This window comes from Chiloscyllium plagiosum, chromosome 5 (genome assembly GCF_004010195.1).
Source record: "Chiloscyllium plagiosum isolate BGI_BamShark_2017 chromosome 5, ASM401019v2, whole genome shotgun sequence".
NCBI classification, from domain to species: domain Eukaryota; kingdom Metazoa; phylum Chordata; class Chondrichthyes; order Orectolobiformes; family Hemiscylliidae; genus Chiloscyllium; species Chiloscyllium plagiosum.
This window is the reverse complement of record NC_057714.1, coordinates 1,549,972-1,571,615: the sequence shown is the minus strand read 5'-3', so window position 1 is coordinate 1,571,615 and position 21,644 is coordinate 1,549,972. Positions and strand designations below refer to the sequence as shown.

Here is a 21,644-nt window from a genome sequence, read left to right as displayed (position 1 = left end):
CTTGGCTGTTTGCACTTTGCCCCCTCACCCAGAGGTACTATGTTCACAATACTTCTGCCTTGCCTTTCTGTTCAGGACAGACACAAAACCAGGAAGCTTGGCATTGTTGTTAACAGGCCTCATCCGAGTCAAGGAGGATAGCTTTCACTCAGAGGATCTTGGCCCAGTAAGTCAGTGTGGCCTCCAATACCATGTCTGGCCCTGCTCAGGGCAAACGGAGGACATCAATCTTGGGCAGCACACCACTTGACACTTGCTGCTCGGCGGTGGTCTGGTTATTTCCTGGAAAGAGAAAGGCACTGGCATTCAGGGAGATGAAAATGGGTAATACGGCTGGTGCAGGTGATGTCTCGGTAGGCAATGCAGAGGGCATGCTGGGTAAATGCTGCCAAGGGTTGGGATGGATGACAGTGACTGAGGAAACATGTTGCAAGTAATAATGAGAGTGGGAGAGCATGAGACTTGATGGGAGGTGGGTACAGTGTCAGCAATAGAGTGGGGGTGAGGTATTGGCGAGAACATGATGGTTTTTAACATTGGTGGACTGGGGAAGGTCAATGGCTGTCTTTCTACAGACCTGGGTAGCCCTCCAGATGGATGAGGCCGCTTTAATCCAGGTGACAACTTGGACCAGGTCTGGTGATATGGTCTCCACCCCTAGGCCTGGGGGAGTGGGTCTGCACCACCCATTCCTGGATCCAGTCCACAAGGCAGACCATCAGTATCTCCCAGTCTGCCACGCCTCTGGCTAACATCAGCAATGGTGCAGGGCAGCTGTGGACTGGCAGCGCTTGTCCAGGTGCACAAGGGGATTATAAAGATGGCATCTGCGCAGGGGATACTGGTGAACTCTGGGATATCCGCTGAGTAGCGAGCTGTCCAGGGAGCAGTGCATCATACGATGGGGTGGAAATGAGATGTAAGAGACCCCATTGGTAATTAATGAGGCAAGTTGGGTAAGCGATGGTGGGAAAATCTCACTCGGCCCCTTGGTAACTATCCTCTAAACAAACGTGACACAACTCAGACTTATCCAATAAAATGTAACATTTAGCCCAATGAAACTGAATTATTGCAGTCTAATGCCTATTCTGCCACCATATCTGTGGCAGAAGAACAGCAAACACCCCGTTCATGTGTTGTCTGAATTTTCATTGACATCACTTTAGCAGCGGCGGGGAAGTGAGAAGAATATCATCTTACCTTTGAGATGGTTGTTCAGAAGGAACGAGAAAGAGCTTCACAAAAATTAGGTTGGAGAGAAAAGGAGGAGGACAGGAGACCTACCACCAGATCATGGCCTCAGAAAGCCATCTATCAAACCTTCCACTATTACTCAGCATGAATCTTGACGGGAGGATCCCTGATAGCCACACCCTATCTAGCCACCTTTACACGTTGGTCGGGTGAAGCAAGGAAAACTGAAAAATGGCCCTGCCTATCTACAACAGGAGCTTTGATCCAGCTGTGAGTGCTCCAGCAAAGGGAGTTATTTGAATGGGGCAGTGGTGGGAAAATTACTGATGAGTCTGATGAACGGAAAGGGCCTGAGAATGACCAGCCCTTCTCCTGCAATCAAAACGCTAACTCACTTTGAGCCTTTCTACAAATCAGAAACTACTTCCATCTCCTTTAACGGTGGTTCATATCTCTCCTGGTGTTGCAGTGCATAAGCTCAGTTTTATTGCCTAACACTCATGGGCTGTTGCTATGCTCTAACCGTGGGCTAGGGGTTTGCCCTACGCCTTTGCGTAAGCCCAACCCATGGCCATTTAGGCTCACAGAGGGGTCAGCAGCAGCGAAATGGCCTGCTGTAGCCCACCTCTGGCAGCAGAATCATCCCAGAGGGAGTGTGTTGCGTTTGCGTCTTTTTTTCACGTGTACAAAAGGCATTGAAGGCACCTCCCCAGCTTTCAAATCTAGAATGAACTCCCGAGGCCAAAAAACTTTCCAAATGCAATGCTGGTCATGAAGAAAATGGGAGTTTCATTTGTGGGAAAAGGTCAAAAAGTCAATCGTTGAACAAGGACAAAGAAAGGAGTCATCCTGGATACAATCTGCATTTGTGCAGCATCCATAGTGTCAGAACAAATTCCAGAAAGATCTAGACAATTGAGACAAATGGTAGACAATCAGGAAGACACAATCAAGATGGTAGCTCATGCAAAGTTCTTAAACTGGAAGGTAAAGAATGTTCAGGGTGGGATCCCAGTGCGTGGCACAAAGAGAACTAAAACCTCGATCACAAAATAAGGAGAGCCAGGAAAAGGCTTTGCATCCACAGCATTCCAAGACCGGAGAAGTGTAGGTTATAGTTTGAGATGTTGGGCTGTAGGAGGCAGTAGGAGGGAAAAGAAAAAGGAATGCCATGAGAGAGCTGTAAATAAAGAGTAGAGAATTGGAATTTGTTGCACTAGCAGATAGGGAGCCACTGGGGAGATCTGCAACAGCGTGGCTGATGAGTGAGCAGAACATAAGAGAATGCAGATTGTGAGCTAATGACAGGTCAGGGTTTAAACAGGGAAAGCTCCTGTGGTTGAAGAAAGGTAATAAACAAAGCAGCAAGGTTTTCAGCGGTGGGCCTTGTTTGCTCGGATTTGGATATAAGGAGTGGCCTTCAAACATACACACTTCCAGTCCCACTTCTCCTTTTCAGCTTTCTACACTCTCTACTCTTCACTGCTGATATCCTCCCTGTGGGGTTTGCTCATTTTTAAATCTCTCTTCCCCTCATGATTGCTTACTGTCAGATTTTGCTTTAAACAGTGCTAGTTCATTTTAGTTAGCTGCTAAAGAAGGACTGTAATTTTTATTTCTTATTTACTAACTTATACTGAGAAGAATTTTAATGTTGAAGTGTTAACTTTTTCCTTATTTTTCTACTTTTTAACCTAAGTTTTTGTACCTGGGTACCTTGTACTTTAGATAGCGCCGTGAATGATGACATTTGTAAGCTCTTCGCTGTACTCCTATCTCTCTGTAGTGCAGTGCAGATGACAGTAAAGCCTAATTCTAATTCAAATTCAAATTCTGTACATAGCTGAGTCCTTTCTCAATGTAACCAAAGATACTTTCTGCTTCTTATGTTTGTCGCTGGTTCTTTCATTGCTTCAGCTGTGAGGAAAGGAGGAACTAAATAAAACCAATCAGAACACATAAAATAACAAGAGAGGACACAAAAACAAGACGTAAATGGATGGGTTTATAGAAATGGTTTTGTGCGCCCAATTGGTAGAATGCTGGATAAGAGTCACTAAAGGTCTTGTAACTAAAATGCTTTATGCTCCTATCAATCCCAATACTCTTACTTAATTCCCAAAGGAAGAGAATGGGGCTTAGCTGCCAACCTTGGCACATTATTAGGGAATGGGATTTTAGGTGCAGAATGAGTGAGACAGATTACAAGCCTAACAAAATATATAGCAGTGTGTCCTTTTTCAAAGAATGGGGTGTATTGAAAAAGGTTATATTTTCCAACCTAACATTCTGATACTTGGCAAACCCGAAGGTGCCAGAGATACCAGAACAGGCCCACTGTATGCTTTGATTTAAAAACGAAAAATAAAACTTGGCTTCAGGTGTTGTATTTTATAGACTTGGAGTCAGACCAGCAATCCAGTATTTCAACAGCCAAAATAAATTCTTCTTCAAGTTAAAAATGTCTCCAAGGCTCCAGTTTGTCTATTTTGGAATGCTAATTTCATTTTCTGCATTCGCATATTCATTGTGAGAGCTACACGATGTTGTTTTCATACTTAAATTTACAGTCTGATGCTAAGAGTAGGAGACACTTGAACTATCCTTTTTTTCTCATGAAACTTTTCCAATCCACTTCTAAAGATCAGGCCTTCCTTTATTTCTTATAACAGAAGATTCAGTGTTGAGGAGGAACAATTTTATCACTTACTGTAAAAATACTGAGCAGATTTAACTGCTTTCAAATATTTACCACCTACAATTTAACACCCTTCACAGCTGAAAGCACTGATTGTCACCTGTTAGAGCACATCATTAAACAAAGGTTTTTTTTGCATTATGAACCATCAAATTTGGTGGAGTTTGTTAAAAGCTCAGGTTGTGTTTGGCAAATTTCCTGAGTAGAAGGGAGATCCTTAATCTGTTATTCTATTCCACATAAATTATGCAGCTAGTACATTAAAGTGAATACAAACTGCTTTTCTATGCACCTACATATAAATTGACGAACATCACGTTTTTAAAAGCAGTGCAAAATTGTTGTCAGGTGAACCCTTCCTAACTCTGTATGTGATTGCTGGATTATTCATTATATAAACAATTAATTTTATACAAACTCCCGTCCATTATATTGCAATGTCCCTTGGACTACACATGAATGGAAATGAAGATTACAGCGATAATAGAAATATACAGAAATTGAATTTTTTTTTGTTGGTGAAAAGCACAATTTGTGCCTAATATTAATCAATGGAAACCAGTGTGCATTCAATCTCACTTTAATGATGGCTTTTTAGCTCAACACATTTTTTTCAAATGTCATCAACTGCAGCAGTGAGTAATTTTGACTTGCAGGGTTTAAAAGTCATGCAAGTGGAAAGTCTTGCTCCAAAATTCTATGAGTTTCTTGTGATTAGTAATAGTGTTAACTCTTTAGCATACTTTCCTCAGAACCTTTACAACTTAAGCAAATGACAGTGACAGAATGTTAACGTCAGAAGTTTCATTCATGCCTTGTTACTGCACAAGCCACCATTTGCACAATTGTCCACTTGCATGAAGTTGCAACTTTAGATTGCACAGGAATGCACAATTTCTGCATTCTCCATATGGGTGGGCATTTCCTGTTCTTTTTCCTGGCCTTTTTAACTGATTTTTCTTTGTTCAGAATAGAAATTGAAAACCCAAAGGAACTCATTTTGGCCTTTAACGAGAGCACAGGACCAGTGACTTTAACCAAACCGAGTACCAACTCTCCCCGTTTTCACTTCCATTGTCTACAAGATGTAAAGCCAGCCATCAGATTTGCTCTGACCCAGTCTGCACTCTCACAAAAAAAATACAAATTACCCCCAAAACCTCTTTACAACTTGCAAAATAATTATTGAAAAATGAACAATTTCAATAGGTTCATCACAAGTTAGTGGGGGAAAGTTCACTGGCAAAGCAACTCACCCTGAAGAAATTTTGGCTTCACTTCGCAACTTCAAGGAGGCCCAAGGAAAATGTTTAACAAGGCGGCTCTTCTTGAAAATACAGGTGTCAGGGGTAAGGGCAAAGGTTAATGGGTATGGGCATATGTTGGCATAGGAGCTATAGAGAACCACAGGGATGGGTGGAAGATCATTATGTAATATAGAATGTTGAGAGGTTCTGAGGTCTAGGCACAGGGCATGAGATGGCATATATCGGCAATGCATGGACCATGTGCATGTGTGTATCTGTGTGTATGTCTCTGTGTGTCTGTATCTGTGTGTGTACCTGTGTGTGTCTCTGTGTGTCTGTGCATGTGTTTGTATCTGTGTGTATGTCTCTGATCTGTGCATCTGTGTTTGTGTGGTTGTGCATGTGTGTGTATGTCTGTATGTGTGCGTGTCTGTGTGTGTATTTGTGAGTGTGTGCATGTGCGCCTCTTGTGTTTGTGAGTGTATTTGTGTGCATTTGCGTATGTGTGTGTGACAGTGTGAGAGTGTGTGTCAGCGTGCGTGAGTGTGTGTGTGTGCATATGTGTGTGTGTAGGGGGTGATGAGGGCCTGAGGATGTTTTATTCTTCCTTTTTGAAGTTTGGATACAATGCCACATCCTTGAGGAGTGCCTTCTGCCAAGGCCACCTTTTCACTCAGTGTCCTCAGTTTGGAATGTGCCAGTTTTCTCAACTTAATTATAAAGAAAACTAATCAAAAATATAGCACTGAATTGATTGAAACATAAAGTGAAACAGCTATATATCCAAAACAGATACAAAAGATTACATAGTGAACTGACCAGCCTTTCGATAGGCGGTCAGGAGAGCTCAGTTGGCTGGACATTTGGTATATGATGCAGACTGACGACAACAGTGTGAATTCAATTGCTGGACCAGGTGAGGTCACTGTAAAGGTGCCACCTTCTCAATTCATCCTTACCCGAGGCATGGTGACCCTCACTGCCAGTCCCCCGTTACCTACCCCACCCCCCACCCTGCCACCTCTTTCTAATGAGAGAGCAGCCTCTGATTCTCTGGGACTAGGACAACGTTACTTACTTACTTTTCTGCAGAAAGCCACAAACTGGCTGCATATTATCACACTTATACTGACACACTTATAGTGTTTATTAATCCGGATGGCAGGCTGAGTTCAACAGTGAACCTTTGCCTTTCAGATACAAATTCACCTGAGGTTGACTTGTTGAAAATCTCTTCAAATAAAGAAGCTTAATAGATTTTAAGGCAATTGCATAACAACCAACTACATTAGTCGGCACAGAAGTGGCTAACTCCCTCAGACGGATATAACGATTTTGATGCCGGAACACCTCATCCTCGTGGTAAAATTTGGAGGAAAGAGGTAGGCTTGTGTTGCAGCTCACTACACTCTTATCTAAGATGGAAACATCTGGTATGGATACTGGGTGGTAAAATTGGTAACAGAAAATTTCATTGCCCAAAGCGGTGGGTTGAAAATTAGTTCCCTATTATCTCTGCAAAAGAATCACTCGAAACTAAACAAAACACTTAAATGTTATACAGTATAATTACAGGAAAAGGGAGCCACAATGATAAAATGGCAATTTAAAGACTGCTCTGATCAGATTTAGTCACCGTTATTAAAAAAGCTTCACTCTCTGTATGTGTATAAGTGAGTCAAAATGGAAGTTTCAACTCACTTGGAATCAGCAGGCCTCTGCCCAAACTCCTTTCAGAATCTCCTTTGCGGCATTGTGACGTCACATCGCCAGGTCCCTGCTGTCTGCTTGCTGAAATAGCGGGAATCAATACTTCAAGTACAGAACTTTGTGAAACACAGCACTGATTTTACTTACAAAAAACACACCTAGAGTATCCATGTGACGACGTAAAGAACAATCAAAGGCTTACACGGTTTTTATGGATTTGCTTTAAGGTCCACTCCTCCACTGACCCGATTGCCAGACACCCAGCATTGATTCTGCATTAACTGGTGCACTTGTGCAGTTATAAACAATATTTCCATCAATGGGCCTAATATTCTGAATGCAACGATTTGCCGGGATGGTAGGTGGTATGTAGTACCAGACTAGTTAATGGTATCACATTGACCCATCTACAGGCTCAGGATGATCATATATTCATCACTGTATTTCTTTTGGTCTGCTTTTGGGAATCGAGGAAGAATCTTGCAAATCAGCACGTGCATGAATTATTCATGATGTGGGGTTGAGACAGAATGTCCAAATTGTTTTTTAAAAGGAAAGCGACAAGGAGGAAAATCACATACAGTTTAGATTTTGGAAATTCAAACAGAATGGTGAATTTGTGGAACACAATGTTCATAGACAAAAGAAAGAAAGTAGCATGAGATGATTCAAGAGGAAATAAAAATAAGCAATGTCAGGATAATGAGACTCTGTGTGGCATTTCTGGAACATTGTAAAGCGCCACATCATCCGCAAAGTTAATTTATCATGTGACATATTCTTCTGTATATTTATAAAAATGTGTATATTGTTAGCTTCTTCATGATGCAGTATGGTCCTATTAGGGTAAACCTTCTGCTTTGTGCAGTTGTTTAATGGCAAAGCAGGAGCTGCTCACAATGAGCTTTCCAATATGTGACCATGATTCCATGCTGCCGTGACAGGAATAAAGAAAGCATTCTTATGTGCAGTGTTCACTCTCCTGGTGCTTCTAGCTAGATCAGGGAGTGCTTCCCTTTAATACTAGATCCACTTGGTTGCAAATCCCATTTGATTATTCAGTTCTACACCCCTAATACCCGATATCCAATCTGGAATACCAAGTTGCCACTGCATTAATGACACTGCCATCTTTCAGATCACTTGCTAAGTCAGGCCTCTTCTGGTTGTTCAGAAAGATGTAAAAGAATCCACGGTATTATTTAGGGAAGAGCAAGGAGTTCTGCTGGTGCAAAAACAAAATTCTCTGGCTGGTGGACATCTGAGGTAAAACACTTGGCACGTTAGTTTAACAGAGTTTGAGCAAGTACAGTGCATCTTGACAGAATTCCCTGCTCAATTCCCAGTCTGACCTCTCTGTCGTTGGCCTCCTACACTGTTCCAATGTCAGCTCAACCACCTGGACTCAACACCAAGTTCAACAACTTAGGATCGTAACCTTCCCTCCCATTTCTTTCTTTGTTTTGTTTGTGTTCAGGCAGCAGCTGATGGTGTGAATGTGATTTCCCATTTACATTCCTCAAGACATTTTTTTTGCTTCTTTACTTGTTCTATTACCCTTTGTTATTGCCTCACACTATTATCTTTCTATTATTTAAAAACTCCCATCTTATGATCAACCCTTCCTCTTAATCTTTCAGGATCCTTTCCCTTGCTCTGCATTTATTTAAAACCTGCCACATCACAAACCTTTACCAGCTGATGAAAGCTCATTGACCCAAAACATTTAACTTGTCTCCTTTTCCACAGATGTCACCAGACGTACATATCTAAACCAACATCAGTAAAAATACATTCACCAATCATTAATCTCCTCTGGCTGCTGGCTGATAGTTCCTCTGTAAAACTGGGACCGTACCGCAAATAATTGAGTGTGAATCAGAAACTCTTACAGCTCTGAAGAAAGTTGGTGCTGGGATTCTTCCAAAGACCTATCTAATTAGTCTCACTTTCTTGCTCTCACCCCTTGACCTGGAAACCTTTCTTTTCTCAATTCCCTTTTGAAAGTCATAATTGAAACTGCTTCTATACTTTTTCTGGCAGTGAATTCCAGATCATGTTAACAAGCTGCATGTAAAAATCAACTGTCCATCTCCCCCCGCGTCTTTTGCCAATTATCCTAAACCCACATTTTCTGGTCCCTCCTCTCTCTATCCACTCTATTAAAACATCACATAGTCTCAAACGCCTGTCTTGATTCTCCCCTTAACTTTCCCTGTTCTGAGATAAACACCAGCTTCCCAAGGTAAAACGTCATCAACCTCATAGTCGACTCTATTTTTTTTTAACAGAAGTGCTCCCTGCTTTCACGGCATTTCCAGGATTTTCTACTGTATTTGCAACTTCTCTGGTCTCTCCATATCACTGAAGTTCTTCATCCCAGCTACATTTTAGTAAATCCCCTTCACACCCATTCAAGATGTTAACATCTTTAGTATGTAACATTTTTTAGGTCAGCTTGATGCTATAACAAAGTGATCCATAAATACTAATTATTTATTAGCCCTTTTTATTCTTTTCATACTAATTAACTAATATGCCAAAGAAATTGGGAAAATAATTCAGTGAATGCAGATCTGAAGCTTGCTAAATAAGTTATGAAGTTTGTCCAGTCATCTCAACTTCACAGGTATCTTATCAGGACGTTTTTAATCCAGCTTTTAAATTTGCTTTTAATTCTTTGATATCGCTTCTTCGTAAGATTTAGGCTGCTTGTATAATCACAGAGTGGCTGAGTGTCACATTTTCAAGAGATCTAAAATATAACCAGAGACAATCAAATACTCAAGACATTTACTCATCCGACTGCAACACTTGTTGCTCCACTTCCTACCATTCAAACTGCAGCTTTTGCAAAATTCTTCAAGTCTAGCCTATAGTTTAGGATCATTGGGAACTTTTGCAAAATTCGACTTTGAAAATTCTGTATATGCTTGTATTTTTGTCAAGTAGATCCTGAAAGGAATTATAGCTGTAGCATTCTGATTCCTCGTGGACTGAAAATACTTTGTGATGGCTGGTTGAGAACGTAAAACTTAAATTAATAACAATAATGAAATACAATAGCCAACTCAATATTAAAGAGTTATTTTGGGGGACTTTTCCTTTTAATAGTGAAGTAATAATAAAAGGAAAAGATCATAAAGCTGCTTTATGATCTCACTAGAGGTAGAGAGAAAGAACAGGACAGTTGTATAGCAACGTTTGGTGTGGAAATGAATGACAAACTATGATATGGATCATAGAACATAAATTAATCTAGTAAAATATAGCTAAGGATCATCAAATAAGACTTTTGTTTTGTTCCTTATGTATATTGTTGGTATTTTACAATATATACTGTGTCTGGACTTTGTAACGAGCAGCACTAGAAGCTACAGAACAAACCATAATTTAACTTGATAGAACCACTACATAGCATCATCATGACGTGAAGTACTGGCCTGTAGTTGATGGCACCAGTCAAAGCAGGGATCTTTTAATCTTCTTCAATGTAATCACATAATGGATCATCACATTACACTATAATGAAGGAGGAGCTGACAGGTAAATTTCAGCTAATGATACCTGAACAGCAACATCATCAAAACTGATTTGCATATATGTACAACGCTGTGTTCAGCCACACACACAAAAAATATATGGACTGGAAATTTCGATGACAAGAGGGTTTTCAATAAATTATATGCTAACAGCTTGAACAAGAAAATGTTTCTTACACTGATACAATTACCATGTATGGATCATTCTGTTGCCTCCCTCTGCACATTTTAATAACAAGGACACTTACATCAGGCTTCAACTTATTGACTAGAGCTCTGCCTTCAACACTATACTCCCAAACAAGCTAATCTCCAAACTCCGAAACCTCTGCAACTGGATCCTCAGCTTTCTGACCCAAAGACTGCATCGGTGAAGACAGACAGCAGCACCTTCTCCACCATAATCCTCAACACCTCCCCCACATGAATGCGTTCTCAGGCCCCTACTCCACTCCCTGTGCAGTCATGAGTGTGTAGCCAAATTTCATCCGATCTCCATCTACACGTTTGCTGATGACACCATTATTGTAGAGCGGATATCAAACAATGACAAGACAGAATATAGGATTGAGAGACGGTGCTTGGTGGCATGGTGTTAAGGTAACAATCTGTCCCTCAGCAAAACTAAAGAGCTGATCAATGACTTCAGGAAGCAAGGAAGAGGGCATGCCCCATCAACATCAATGGAGCTGAGGTGAAAATGGTTGAAAGTGTCAGGTTCCTAACAACCTGTCCTCGGCCACCCACGATGATGTGTCGGTCAAGAAGGCACAACAATGCTTCATCCTCAGGAGGATAAGGAAATTTGGCACATCCATATGATTCTCATCAATTTTTATAGTTGCACCATAGAAAACATGCTATCTGGGTGCATCACGGCTTGGTATGGCAACTGCTCTGCCCATCAGAAATGACAGAAAGTTGTGAACACAGCCCAGTCCATCACACAAGCGAGCCTTCTTTCCATTGACTCCATCCAAACTTCTCGCCACTTCCAAAAGGCGGCCAACATCATCAAAGATCCCTCCCACCCCACTTATAATCCCTTCTTAAACACATGTACCAACAGGTTAAAGAAAAGCTTCCTCCCTGCTGTTATTACACTTCTGAATGGACCTCTCAAATTTCAGATATAATGTTGATCTTGCGTTTTGTGCACCTTCTGTGCAGCTGTAACTTTGTATTCCTCACCCTACGGTCTGTCTGTACTGCACTCAAAACCAGACTTATCACTGTACTTAGATACATGTGACAATAATAAATCAATTCAAATCAAATTAATGGCAATTGCAATGCCAGCAAATACGGTAAAACATTGTTAACAAATTTACGTGGTTCTCTCACCAATCTCACTAAAGTAACTGAGTAAAGTACCAGTTCATAATTGTAACATTGGGTCGAATGTAGCCAGATGGACATTTAATCAGCTGCCATTTTCCTGCCTCCATCCTGATCAGGCCCATGGTGAGATGGTGCATCAGGGCCTTTCTGTTCTGCTGTTAATTGATTTGTACTTGCAGAGTTACATTGCACTTTGCACAAAAACTGCATACATTCATGTAGAACTCTGAGCTCAAAAACTGCATGAATTTATGTAAAATTCTGTTATCTCACTTTTTAGATTAGAATCAATCTAAACATCAGGTCACAGACAGAGAAGACAGGGAGGGAACACCTTCAACATATTGTCTAACTATCACCATTGTTAACAGCTAACCCGAGAATGCAACTTTAAAAAAAAGGGTTTTGTAATTTACACATGAAAGAAGTGAAACTATCACTGTATTCTAACAGATGAAAGGCTTAACATCAATTTTTCAATGTATAATTTCAGCTACATCACACTGCAAATTTTTGCTATAAATTCTGTGTTACAATCGAGCCCTCCACTATCACCTGATGAAGGAGCGTCGCTCCAAAAGCAGCTTCCAATTAAACCTGTTGGACTATAACCTGGTGTTGTGTGATTTTTAACTTTGTACACCCCAGTCCAACACCAGCACCTCCAAATAATGGCTGTTAATTGAAGTATCTAAATGGGCAATTCACATCCAGACAAGAGCCACACTCTGCTGCTGCTGTTGGTACTGATCCATGTGTGCTTGCTTACAGGGCCCTGGAGATGGGGAACCTCATTTAAAGGTACTGAGTGCCTGATTGAAGGACCCAGCATGGGGGTAGAGGGCGCTGAGACCCAAGCCCATCCATTCCCCATCGATGCCCATTTCCCTCGACCAATTACAGAAGAGCAGCCAATCCCAATTGATCAGAAAATTTCAATGAGCAGCACTTCCAAAGAGTCACACCTGTCCCAACATCCACATCCCCATCCCCCGCTCCCTCCCTGGGACCTTGTTGCTGAGGGAAAGCCCAATGCCGTCCTGTTACATGCCTGCGTATCAAAAGGTGCGGCAAACCTTCTCAAAAAGAGGCAGTGCCTAAACCCCCAGCTCTCCAGGTGGTGGCTGGGACTCTCACCACCTCCATAAGAGTCTGCTACTAACACTCGAAAATCAGCTTTGCCTGCAACGTGTAATAAGCAAAAGAAATGTGCAATTGTGTCGTAAGTAAGAAAAGTAATTTCAGCTCCTTCAATGGAATTAGCTAAGGAATCTTACCATACTGCTTAACTTGTACTGCTTAAAAATCAAAACTCAATAGTGTGGCATTAAAAATCCTTTGGAATAATCTTCATTAATAACAGATTGCTTGGTATTTAATCAAATTCCAAAAATCTACTGAAGAGCATCTGCTACTATAGCTCTGCCTTGAATGGTTGATAGTTACGCATTGTGCTAATCTCACACTGCTGTCCATTTACTGCCTGCTACTGAGCTGGCACCCATCCTTGAACAATAAGGACTTTAACAGCAGTTGGCTATCCATCAAAGAAGACCATGTGTCACCATGCTGATTTAATACAAAATAGATTTAGTACCAGAATAGATTAGTATGGGTGCTGGTTTCCAGGAAATGATTGTTCTTATTAAAATGGGATGTTTGAACCTCTCGCCAAGCAGGAGTATGTATGCTTGCTGTTAAAGCTTTGAAGAAATCAGTAAGAATTAAATCCCCTTTTTAAAAAAATGTTTATTACACCAATACAGAGACACCCCCACTGACAAATTATCCTACTATTATTTAATAATGCTTTGCAAAGATTCTATAGATTTTAGAATGTAATGATGATGAGCAGAGAGCAAATTCAATGTATCAAAGGGTTAACACCTAACCTTCAACCCACCCCTCTCCCCATTAGCTTTTACCACACAAGAAGTCTGGTCCCAAGCAACAGAAGGGAAGGGCTCTATCCTCTCCACAATCTTTTTGTGTTTACAATGTATTTTATTGGCTACAACAGATTCGGCAGTTGCATCAGCTTGAAGTTATGCATATTAAACGGAGGCATTTGTTTGCTGGCAGTTACTGTTTTCCTTACTGGAGTTTATATTTAAACTTGCCCAGTAAATATCGAGTTTCCATAAGGCAGTAGCACAGAAGGAACGCACACACATATTAGATGAACACTTATGGGCAATACAGAGAAGACATGCATGTGTCACATTAAAAAGCACAAGAAGTAAAGAGTAGCCACACATAACTAACATCTAAAACCAGACAGAGTTGAACAAAATCAGACCTATCTTAGATTAGATTAGATTACTTACAGTGTGGAAACAGGCCCTTCGGCCCAACAAGTCCACACCGACCCGCCGAAGCGCAACCCACCCATACCCCTACATGTACCCCTTACCTAACACTGGGCAATTTAGCATCTTAGGACCATATTTTACAAATACTGTTAAATAATTCACCTGTGGCAAGTCTCTCCCATTCATTAAATGTCATTCAATCACCATTTACTCAAACTGCTCCTTTCACTGCTATTTTTGTAAGTTAAGGAAGCTATTAACTAACAAACTAAACATCATTTTGAAGCTCTTGACATAATGCATGATTTGAATAGTTTTTGACAGGTTTATTTTTCTAGAGCTCTGCTTTTGAATATTTTGATGCATCATATAATATTGTCCTGGAGACATGTAAAAACACTGTCAAGAGTCTAATGCAATGTGATTTTAAACCTCACCTCCAAACCAATGTAACAGCTATCCAGTTGAAAGTACATGATCTGATCACTATTTCCATCAAATTAATGGTTTCCCATCACTTTTAAGTTCTTTCTCTCTACACTGGTCTTCATAATAATCCCATCCACTTCATATCCAAATTTATCCACACATAAGACTATAACTCATTCTCACCTCACTTTCTTTTCAGAGCTTACTTTCCCATGTAACCTTACTTTTTAAGTCCTTTCTGATATTTCAGTTTCCCCTTAGATAATGTGTCACAAGCCTCATAGTTTATACTGTTTATTCAAATTAGCATTTAAATCTTAATCTTTTCTGTGATCTTCAGTAGGATAATGCAAATCTTGTTCATTTTTATACATCAAAATACAACTTCACTGTACTGCTTCCAAAGCAAAATAACAATCAGCCCACCTTACTATGACAGTTCAGCGTTTATACGTCAAAAAATATTAAGTATTAATGTCGGTTCTGAACTTAATTAAAGTTTCTACTTTCCTTCCACTGCTGTAAATGTTTTAAACCAAGGATACGTTCTCAGTTCAGCAACTCTCAACTTTCTATAAAGTTCAATTTTGACAAATGTTGAAGAAAATTACTGTGTGACTGTATGTTGGAGGGCCCAGCAATGAGAATATGGGCTCTTATATGAAGGGCTTAGTACTCACCAGCATTGGGGCATAGCGTGGCAAGCATGGGTCATTCAATAAGTATTTTACATATCTAGGTTGTAGTCAGGATGATGGTAGAAGTGCACTAACAGATGCCATGGTGAACGGTGCTGCATTGGGAAGGTTTTGGTAACTATTACACATCCATCAAGAACTGAAACTGTGCTTGCCAAAGAATAAAGAACAGCACAGCACAGGGACAGGCTCTTCAGCCCCACCAAGTCTGTCTTCAGTTTCCTAAACCTTATATATGCCTCCTGTCTCTTTTTGACTAAGCTCTCAATTTCTCGTCATCCAAGGTTCCCAGGTCTTGCCATCCTTATCCTTCATTTTCACAGGAATATGCCGGTCCTGAACCCTAATCTAAAAGATTCCCAATTGCAGCCTCAAACAACCTCCCCCAATCGACAGTCCCACAGTACTTGCCTAATCTTGTCATAGTTGGCCTTTCCCCAGTTTAGTACTTTCACCCAAGGAACACTCTTATCTTTATTCATGAATATCTTAAAACTTACAGAATTATGGTCACTGTTTCCGAAATGCTCCCCCACCGAAACTTCGATCACATGGCCAGGCTCATTCCTAATATGGCCCCTTTCCTAAATAAAACCTGGAAGAGCTGTGGATGCTGTACATCAGAAACAAAGACAGAAATTGCTGGAAAAGCTCAGCGGGTCTGACAGCATCTGTGAAAAGAAATCAGAGTTAACGTTTCGGGTCCGGTGACCCCTCCTCAGAATTTCTGTTTTTGGCCCTTTTCCTGGTTGGACTATTTACACAGTATTCCTGGACACAGCTAACAAATTCCACCCCAATCCCAACCCCTGGCACTGAACAGGTCACTTCCCCCAGTCAATGTCGGGGAAATTAAAAATGTTTTTCTACATTCCTTTGTAATCTGTTCACACATCTGTTCCTCTATCAACCACTGGCTGGTGGGAGGCCTATAGTACGATCCCATCAAAGTGATTGCACCCCTCCTATTCCCGAGCTCTACCCAAAAGGCCTTGCTGGATGAGCCTCCAAGATGTCCTCCCTCAGTACAGCTGTGATACTCTTCCTTAATGCAACTCCCTCAACTCTTTTACATCCCTCTCTATCTCACCTGAAGTATCTAAATCCTGGAACATTAGGCCGCCAGTCTTGTCCATCCCTCAACCAAGCCTCTATAATAGCTACAGCATCATAGTTATATGTATTAATCCAATCTCTACGTTCATCTGCCTTACTGGGCATACTCATCACATTAAAACAAATACACCTCAGACCGCCATTGTGGCATGTTCAGTAACATCTCACTATCGTACTGGCCTTAGTCTCTGACTTCTCCTCAGTCATGTTACTTACTGACCTACTGCTCTGGTTTACAGCTCACCATCACACTAGTTTAAACCCTTCCGAGTGGCACTAGCAACCTCCCAGCCAGGAGGTTGATGCCTCTTCAGTTGAGGTGCATCCCGTCCTTCTCTTACAGATTCTCTTACAGATGTGGGCGGCATGGTGGCACAGTGGGGGCGGCACGGTGGGGGCGGCACGGTGGGGGCGGCACGGTGGCACAGTGGCGGCGGCACAGTGGCACAGTGGGGGCGGCACGGTGGGGGGAATCCAAACCGGGCGGCACGGTGGCACAGTGGGGGCGGCACGGTGGCGGCGGCACAGTGGCACAGTGGGGGCGGCACGGTGGCACAGTGGGGGTGGCACGGTGGCACAGTGGTTAGCACTGCTGCCTCACAGCGCCAGAGACCCGGGTTCAATTCCCGCCTCAGGCGACTCTCTGTGTGGAGTTTGCACATTCTCCCCGTGTCTGCGTGGGTTTCCTCCGGGTGCTCCGGTTTCCTCCCACAGTCCAAAGATGTGCAGGTTAGGTGAATTGGCCATACTAAATTGCCCGTAGTGTTAGGTAAAAAAGGGGTACAGTAGGGGTATGGGTGAGTTGCGTTTCGGCAGGTCGGTGTGGACTTGTTGGGCTGAAGGGCCTGATTCCACACTGTAATGTAATGTAATCTAATCTAATTAAAAAAAATCTAATTCCATCTGTGCCAGAAGGCATCCCAATGATCCATATACCTGAAACCCTCCCCCCTACAGCAGCTCGTTAGCCACGTATTTAGCTGCACTATCTTCCTATTCCTAGCCTCACTGGCATGTGACAAAAGAAGTAATCCTGAGATTACAACCCTAGAGCTCCTACTTTTCAAATTACAGCCTAACTCTCTGAACTCCCTTTACAGGACCTCAGCTCTCTTCCTGCCTGCGTTGTTAGTAAACGTCTAGGAAAGAACTAATGACAGTCTGCCTTTGAGACGTGTGTGTGTGTGTGTTTCTGTTCCTTTCAACATGAATTTCCATATATCCAGCAACCAAACTGTGGAATGATACACGATTCCAGGGAAAATTATGTGAGGATATGGTCTCAGCCTTCATGTTCAGCAGAACAAAATTAAACCTATGGCAATTTTCAAATATAAAACCACACTGAGGAATACATTTCCTGCAGGAATTTTTGTGTCTGTCCATGACAACGATTGGATAGATGTGTTTTTGACTGATAATGTGTAAGAAATATATGCCGGTGGTTCATATAAAGAATGCAGTTTATTACTTTGGGACAGAATCAGATTTTGGTGAAATAACACCCATACCCCAGTGATACCAGAAGTTTAACACCTGTCGTTCAATGTTCCGAATGTGTCTCAATTAGCTATTCAAGGATTGTAATGAACTGAATTAAACAAATATATGGTTGACAGTGAATAAAGCTTCACAAACAGAGGAAACAACTATGCTGCACCATTTGATCATTTGTGCAGTTTCATAATCAAATTCGTGGATTTGATTTATTGTCACGTACCCAAGCACAGTGAAAATCTGTGTTTGTGAGCGGTACAGGCAAATCATTGTAAGCAAGGACACACAGATCATAGATTTAAAATAAAACTAGACAGAGGCCTACAAGTTATATCGCACAGGGCATGCGTGAGGCAAGATCAACATTATTTGAAGTTAGAGTCCATTCATCAGTCTAATAACAGCTGGAAAGAAGCTGTTCCTGAACCAGCTGGTGTGTGTACTCAAGCTTCTGCATCTTCTGCCTGAATGGAAATGGTTGTAGGAGAGTATTGCTTGGGTGCGATGGGTCTTTGATAATGTTGGCAGCATTTCCGTGGTCAGGAGAAGTATAAATGGAGTCCATGGATGAAAGGTTGGTGTCTGTGATGGTCTGGGCTGTGCACACCACCATCTGTAGTTTCTTACGGTCCTGGGCAGAGCAGTTGCCTTACCAGGCCGTTGTGCACCTGGACAGTATGCTTTCAATGGTGCATCTGTAGAAGTTGGTGAGGGTCCTTATGGACATGCTGAATTTCCTGAGCTGCCTGATGAAGAAGAGGTGTTGTTGTGCCTTCTTGACCATCACATCTACGTGGGAAGGCCAGGACAGGTTGTCAGTTATCGTCACTCTGAGCAACTTGACTATCTCCACCCTCTCAACCTCAGCTCCGTTGATGTAGATGGGGATGTGTTCTCCTCCTTTCTTTTTGAAGTCAATGATCAGTTCTTTAGTTTTGCCGACATTGAGAGAGAGGTTGTTGTTCTCATTGCACTACGTCCCCAAGCCCTTTATCGCCTTTCTGTACTCTGACTCATTGTTGTTAGATATCTGTGGCATCATCAGCAAAATTATAGATGGCATTCATTCAGAATTTGGCAACACAATAGTGGGTATACAGTAAGGGGTTGAGGTCGCATCCTTGGGGGCTTCAGTGTTGAGTATTGTTATGGAAGAGGAGGTGAAGTTGTCTAAATTCATTGATTGTGTTCTGTGGGTCAGAAAGCTGAGGATCCAACTGCAGCGATGGAGCTGACTCTTAGGTCTCTGAGTTTTGAAATCAGTCTGGAGGGGATAATGATGTAGAAGGCGGAGCTGTGGTCGATGAGCAGAAGTGTGACATAGGTATCCTTGTGGTTCACAAGTTCCAGGGATGAGTGCAGGGCTAGGGAATCCACTGTGGACCTGTTATGTCGGTAGGCAAATTGTAGGGGATCAGATTTGATGTGGGCCATGACCAATTATGGGAAACTACTGGTACACAAACCATCAGTGGTTTGTTGTGGAAAAAGTGTCACATTTGCTTTACAATATCATGTTTTTGATGATGCCATTACAAAGTGCCTCACAGAGTCATACAACATGGAAACAGACCCATCAGTCCAACTTGTCCGCGCTGACCAGACACCCCAATCTGACCTAGTCCCAACTGCCCGGTTCGGTCCATGTCCCTCTAAACCTTTCCTATTCACATACTCATCCAGATGTCTTTTAAATGCTGTAATTGTACCAGCCCTCCACCATTCCCTCTCGCAGCGCATTCCATACACGCACCACCCTCTGTGTGAAAAAGTTACCCGTCACATCGTTTTTACATCTTTCCCATCTCACCTTAAACCTATGCCCTCTAGTTTTGGACTCCCCTACCCCAGGGAAAAGACCTTGACTATTTACCCTATCCATGCCCCTGATGATTTTATAAACCTCAGTAAGGTCACCCCTCAGCCTCTGATGCTCCTGGGAACAAAGCCCCGTCCTGGCAACGTCCTCGTTAACGTTTTCTGCACCCACTCCAGTTCAACAGTATCCTTCCTATGGAAGGGTGACCAGAACTGTACACAGTATTCTAAAAGTGGCCTTACCAATGTCCAGTACTGCTGCAATGTCCAGTACTGCTGCAAAAATTACATCCCAACTCCTATACTCAATGTTCAGACTAATGACGACAAGCGTGCTAAACGCCTTCTTCATCACCTTGACAACCTGCGAATCGACTTTCAGCGAACTACGCACCTACATCCCTCGGTCTTTTTTACACCCCCCAGGGCCCTACCATTATGGAAGTCCTCCCCTGGTTTGCCTTACCAAAATACAACACCTTAATTTTATCTAAATTAAACACCATTTGTCACTCCTCGGCCCATTGGCCCTTCTGATCAAGGTGCTGCTGTATTCTGGGATAATTTTTTCACTGTTCTCTACACCACCTATTTTGATGTCAAATGCAAACTTACTAGCCATGCCTCCTATATTCACATCCAAAGACTTTATATAAATGATGAAAAGCAGTGGACGGAGCACTGGTCCTTGTGGCACACCACTGGTCACAGACCTCCAGTCTGAAAACCCTCTACCACCACCTTCTGTCTCATAAGACCATAAGACATAGCAGCAGAAATTAGGCCATTCAGCCCATCGAGTCTGCTCTCCCATTCAATCATGGCTGATAAGTTTCTCAACCCCATTCTCCTGCTTTCTCCCTGTAACCCTTGAACCCCTTGATACTCAAGAACCTATCTATCTCAGCCTTCAATATGCTCAATGACCTAGCCTCCAAAGCCAGGTAATGAATTCCATAAGTTCATCACTCTCTGGATGAAGACATTTTTCCTTGTACCCATTCCAAAAGGTCTTCCCGTAACCTACTCTTGGGAAATAAGGCAGGGCAGGTGACTGAGGTGTCAGTGGGGGAGCACTCTGGGGCCAGCGACCATAATTCTATTCGTTTTAAAGTAATGATGGAAAAGGATAGACCACATCTATCAGCTGAAGTTCTAAATTGGAGGAAGACTAATTTTGACGTTATTTAGGTAAGAACTTTCAAAAGCTGATTGGGCGCGGATGTTCGCAGGTAAAGTGACGGCTGGAAAATGGGAAGCCTTCAATAACAAGAGTCCAGAGACAATATATTCCTGTTAGGGTGAAAGGAAAGTTTGGTAGGTATAGGGGATGCTGGATGACAAGCAAAATTGAGGGTTTGGTTAAGAAAAAGAAGGAAGCATATGTCAGGTACAGACAAGAGAGATCGAGTAAATCCTTAGAAGAGTATAAAGGCAGTAGGAGTATACTTAAGAGGGAAATCAGGAGGGCAAAAAGAAGATATCAGATAGCTTTGGCAAATACAGTTAAGGAGAATCCAAAGGGATTCTATAAATACATTAAGAACAAAAGGGTAACGAGGGAGAGAATAGGACCCCTCAAAGATCAGCAAGGCAGCCTATGTGTGGAGCCGCAGGAGATGGAGGCAATGCTAAACAAGTATTTTGCACGAGTGTTTACTGTGGAGAAGAACATGGAAGGTACAGAATGTGGGTACATAGATGGCGCCAACTTAAAAAATGTCCACATTACAGAGGAGGAGATGTTGGATGTCGTAAAATGAATAAAGGTGGGTAAGTCCCCAGGACGTGATCAGGTGTACCTGAGAACTCTGTGGGAAGCTAGAGAAGTGATTGCTGGGCCTCTTGCTGAGATATTTGTATCATCAATAGTCACAGGTGAGTTGCCGGAAGACTGGAGGTTGGCTAATGTGGTACCACTATTTAAGAAAGGTGGTAAGGACAAGCCAGGGAACTATAGACCGGTGAGCCTGACCTCGTTGGTGGGCAAGTTGTTGGAGGGAATCCTGAGGGACAGGATGTACATGTATTTGGAAAGG

The 21,644-nt window shown here is 42.2% G+C and overlaps 1 protein-coding gene across 5 annotated transcripts in view; it reads right to left on the bottom strand.

Annotated features, from left to right (window-relative positions):
* The window catches only part of LOC122549656 (retinoic acid receptor beta), a 513,362-nt gene that overhangs the window by 100,682 nt on the left and 391,036 nt on the right, over positions 1-21,644 (bottom strand). For 3 of the 5 annotated variants that reach the window (XM_043689458.1, XM_043689457.1, XM_043689455.1), the window contains one exon: positions 6,844-6,933. The exons of the other annotated variants lie outside the window; for them this stretch is intronic. In XM_043689458.1, coding sequence (XP_043545393.1) covers positions 6,844-6,933 — 90 coding nt within the window. The remainder of the gene's footprint in view (positions 1-6,843; positions 6,934-21,644) is intronic. 5 annotated transcript variants of the gene reach the window in all.